Source organism: Chiloscyllium plagiosum, unplaced genomic scaffold (genome assembly GCF_037043375.1).
Source record: "Chiloscyllium plagiosum isolate Xiang-an unplaced genomic scaffold, Cpla_swu_hap1 HiC_scaffold_31, whole genome shotgun sequence".
NCBI lineage: Eukaryota > Metazoa > Chordata > Chondrichthyes > Orectolobiformes > Hemiscylliidae > Chiloscyllium > Chiloscyllium plagiosum.
Genome location: NW_028270169.1, coordinates 2,972,230 through 2,976,577, shown reverse-complemented (window position 1 = coordinate 2,976,577; position 4,348 = coordinate 2,972,230). Strand labels below are relative to the sequence as shown.

General features: G+C 54.1%; 1 protein-coding gene across 1 annotated transcript in view; it reads left to right on the top strand.

Moving 5' to 3' along the window:
• The first annotated feature begins 3,804 nt into the window (after positions 1–3,804).
• LOC122548057 (telomerase-binding protein EST1A-like) overlaps positions 3,805–4,348 on the top strand; it is an 8,627-nt gene continuing 8,083 nt past the window's right edge. Inside the window, exon 1 of the mRNA XM_087977134.1 lies at positions 3,805–3,938. Coding sequence (XP_087833260.1) covers positions 3,821–3,938 — 118 coding nt within the window. The 5' untranslated portion in view covers positions 3,805–3,820. The remainder of the gene's footprint in view (positions 3,939–4,348) is intronic.

The following is a 4,348-nucleotide window of genomic DNA, read 5'->3' as shown; positions in this document are numbered from 1 at the left end:
GGCTGAACCAATGTCCTGTTCAGCTACAACATGACCTCCTAACTCCTATACTCAATGCACTGATCAATAAAGGAAAGCATACCATATCCTGTGACTTCACTTTAAAGGAACAATGAACCTGTACTCCAAGGTCTCTTTGTTCATTAACACTCCCCAGGATCTTAGTAAGTGTGTAAGTCCTGCCCTGATTTGCCTTTCCAAAATGCGCACTGCATATTTATCTAAATAAACTCCATCCTCCAATCATTGGCCCATCTGATCAAGATCCCATTGTAATCTGAGGTTGCCTTCTTCGCTGTCCACTACACCTTCAATCTTGGTGTAATCTGCAAACTTATAACTAAACTTCCTATGTTCACATCCAAATCATTTATATAAATGACGAAAAGCAGTGGACCCAGCACCGATCCTTGTGGTACACCACTGCTCACAGGCCTCCAGTTTGAAAAGCAATCCTTCACCACCACCCTGTGACTTCTACCTTCAAGCCAATTCTGTATCCAAATGGCTAATTCTCCGTGTGTTCCATGTGATCTAATCTTGCTAACCAGTCTCCCATGGGGAACCTTGTCAAATGTCTTATTGAAATCCCTTTGGATTACGTTCATCACTCTGCCCTCATCGGTCCTCTTTGTTACTTCTTCAAAAATCCCAGTCAAGTTTGTGAGACATGATTTCCCATGGACAAAGCTGAAACTTTATTGCTGGAACAGCACAGCAGGTCAGGCAGCATCTAGGGAACAGAAGATTCGACGTTTCGGGCAATGCCCTTCCTCAGGAATGAGCAGAGAGTGTTCAGCAGGAGAAGATAAAAGGTAGGGAGGATGGACTTGGAGGAGGGGCGTTGGAAATGTGATAGGTGGAAAGAGGTCAAGGTGAGGGTGATAGGTCGGAGTAGGGTGGAGGCGGAGAGGTCAAGAAGAAGACTGCAGGTCAGGAAGGCGGTGCCGGGCTGGAGGGATTCGGCTGAGACAAGGTGGGGGGAGGGGGGATGAAGAAACTGGTGAAGTCCAAGTTCATCCCCTGTGGTTGGAGGGTTCCCAGTCGGAAGATAAGACGCTCCTCCTCCGACCGTTGCGTTGTTGTGGTTTGGCGGTGGATGAGTCCAATGACCTGCATATCCTCGGTGGAGTGGGAGGGGGAGTTGAAATGCTGTGCTACAGGGTGATTGGGTTGGTTCGTCCGGGTGGCCCAGAGGTGCTCTCTGAATCGCTCCGCAAGTAGGCGGCCTGTCTCCCCAATATAGAGGAGGCCACACCGGCTGCAGCGGATGCAGTAAATAATGTGGGTGGAGGTGCAGGTGAATCTGTGGTGGATATGGAAGTTTCCTTTGGGGCCTTGGAGAGAAGTGAGGGGGGAGGTGTGGGCGCAAGTGTTGCACCTCCTGCGGTTGCAAGGGAAGGTGCCGGGAGTGGAGGTTGGGTTGGTGGGGGGTATGGATCTGACAAGGGAGTCGCGGAGGGAGTGGTCTCTACGGAAAGCTGATAGAGGAGGGGAGGGAAATATATCCTTGGTGGTGGGGTCCGTTTGGAGGTGGCGGAAGTGACGGTGGATGATGCGCTGTACATGGAGATTGGTGGGGTGGTAGGTGAGGACCAGTGGGGTTCTGTCCTGGTGGCGGTTGGAGGGGCGGGGCTCAAGGGCGGAGGAGCGGGAAGTGGAGGAGATGCGGTGGAGGGCATCGTCGATCACGTCGGGGGGGAAATTGCGGTCCTTGAAGAAGGAGGCCGTCTGTGTTGTGCGTATTTTGAACTGGTCCTCCTGGGAGCAGATGCGGCGGAGTCGAAGGAATTGGGAGAATGGGATGGCGTTTTTGCAGGGGGCAGGATGGGAGGAGGTGTAGTCCAGGTAGCTGTGGGAGTCGGTAGGTTTGTAGTAGATGTCCGTGTTGATTCGGTCACCCGAGATAGAAACAGAAAGGTCTAGGAAGGGGAGGGAGGAGTCCGAGACTGTCCAGGTGAATTTGAGGTCGGGGTGGAAGGTGTTAGTGTAGTGGATGAACTGTTCAACCTCCTCGTGGGAGCATGAGGTAGCGCCGATACAGTCATCAATGTAGCGGAGGAAAAGATGGGGGGTGGAGCCAGTGTAGTTGCGGAAGATGGATTGTTCCACATACCCTACGAAGAGGCAGGCATAGCTGGGGCCCATGCGGGTGCCCATGGCTACTCCTTTTGTTTGGAGAAAGTGGGAGGATTGGAAAGAAAAGTTGTTCAGGGTGAGGACCAGTTCAGTCAGTCGAAGGAGGGTGTCGGTGGAAGGGTACTGGGTGGTACGGCGGGAAAGGAAGAAGCGGAGTGCTTTGAGTCCTTCGTGATGGGGGATGGAGGTGTACAGGGACTGGATGTCCATGGTGAAGATGAGGCGTTGGGGACCGGGGAAGCGGAAATCCTGGAGGAGGTGGAGGGCGTGGGTGGTGTCACGGACGTAGGTGGGGAGTTCTTGGACTAATGGGGACAGGACTGTGTCGAGGTAGGAGGAGATGAGTTCGGTGGGGCAGGAGCAGGCTGAGACGATGGGTCGTCCCTCCAGCCCGGCACCGCCTTCCTGACCTGCAGTCTTCTTCTTGACCTCTCCGCCTCCACCCTACTCCGACCTATCACCCTCACCTTGACCTCTTTCCACCTATCACATTTCCAACGCCCCTCCTCCAAGTCCCTCCTCCCTACCTTTTATCTTCTCCTGCTGAACACTCTCTGCTCATTCCTGAGGAAGGGCATGTGCCCGAAACGTCGAATCTTCTGTTCCCTAGATGCTGCCTGACCTGCTGTGCTGTTCCAGCAATAAAGTTTCAGCTTTGATCTCCAGTGTCTGCAGACCTCACTTTCCCATGGACAAAGCCATGTTGACTATTCCTAATCAGTCCTTGCCTTTCCAAATACATGTAAATCCTGTCCCTCATGATTCTATCCAAAAACTCGCCCACCACCGATGTTAGAGACAAAAAAGCTGCAGATGCTGTAATCCAAGGTAGACAAGCAGAAGGCTGGAAGAACACAGCAAGTCAGGCAGCTTCAGGAAGTGGGGAAGTCAACATTTCGGGTGTAACCCTTCTTCAGGAGTGAGGGTGGGTGTAAGGGGAGCTGCAGATGTCAGGCTCACCAGTCTATTGTTCCCTGGCATCTCCTTACCACCTTTTTAAAACAGTGGCACTACGTTAGCCAACTTCCTGAACAAAAACTAAGACCAGGATCAACATATTCAAAGGTCCTTTGCACTCCAGTAATGATCTCCTACAATCTCTTCTGTCAGGCAGAAGGTACAAAAGCCTGAACACACAGCCAACAGGTTCAGGGACAGTTTCTTCCTGGCTGTTATTACACTAATGAATGTATTCTCAAACATGAAATAAGGCTGACCTTGCTAATGTTGAACTCTCTTGTACACCGTATGCAAATGTTACCTGTGTGCCTCTGTACAAGTCGTTTGTTCTGTATACCTATGCTTACTATGATTTGCCTGCACAGCTCGGAAGGAAAGCTTTTCATTAGAGTCTTGGTGAAGGGTCCCACTTCAAACATTGACTCTCCTGTTCCTCTGATGCTGCTTGACCTGCTGTAATTTTTTCCAGATCCACATTTAATCAATTAATCAGTTCTGAGGAAGGGTCACTGGACGTGAAAACTTAAATTTGCTTTCTCGTCACAGTTGTTGTCAGACCTGCGGAGTTTCTCCAGCAAATTCTGTCTCAGGCTGGGGATGAACAGGGAAAGATGCCGTTCACCGTAGGGCCGCTAGGGGGCAGGCCGTTCGCGATTGGAGCCTCAGCGGCCGCCGTCCGTCGACGATGGGCAGTCTGGGAGTTGTAGTCTCGCCGAGGATCATGGGAGGTGTAGTCCAGCGCCGCCGAAAGATGGCGGACTGTCTGGAGCGGGTCCGAGTCTCCGAGGCCGAGCTCCGGGAGGTTGCCCGAGCCCTCAGCACCGCGGCGGCCTGTGTCGGTAAGATACCCCCCGGCCTCCCGGGGAGAGCGCGCACGGGAACTCGGCAACCGCCTAAATCCCGCTCCCGCGCCCGCGCAGGAGCCAGGCCCGGGACAGCGCGGCCCCAAGATCAGCCAACGGTCCCCCCCCCCCCCCACACACACACCCCCACACCACACCCCCCACACACCCCCCCCCACACACACCCCCCCACACACCCCCCCCCCACACACCCCCCCCCACACACCCCCCCCCACACACACACCCCCCCACACACACCCCACACACACCCCCCACCACACCCCACCCACACACACCCCCCCACACACACCCCCACACACCCCCCCCACACACACCCCCCCACACACCCCCACACACACCCCCCCACACACACCCCCACACACACCCCCCCACACACACCCCACACA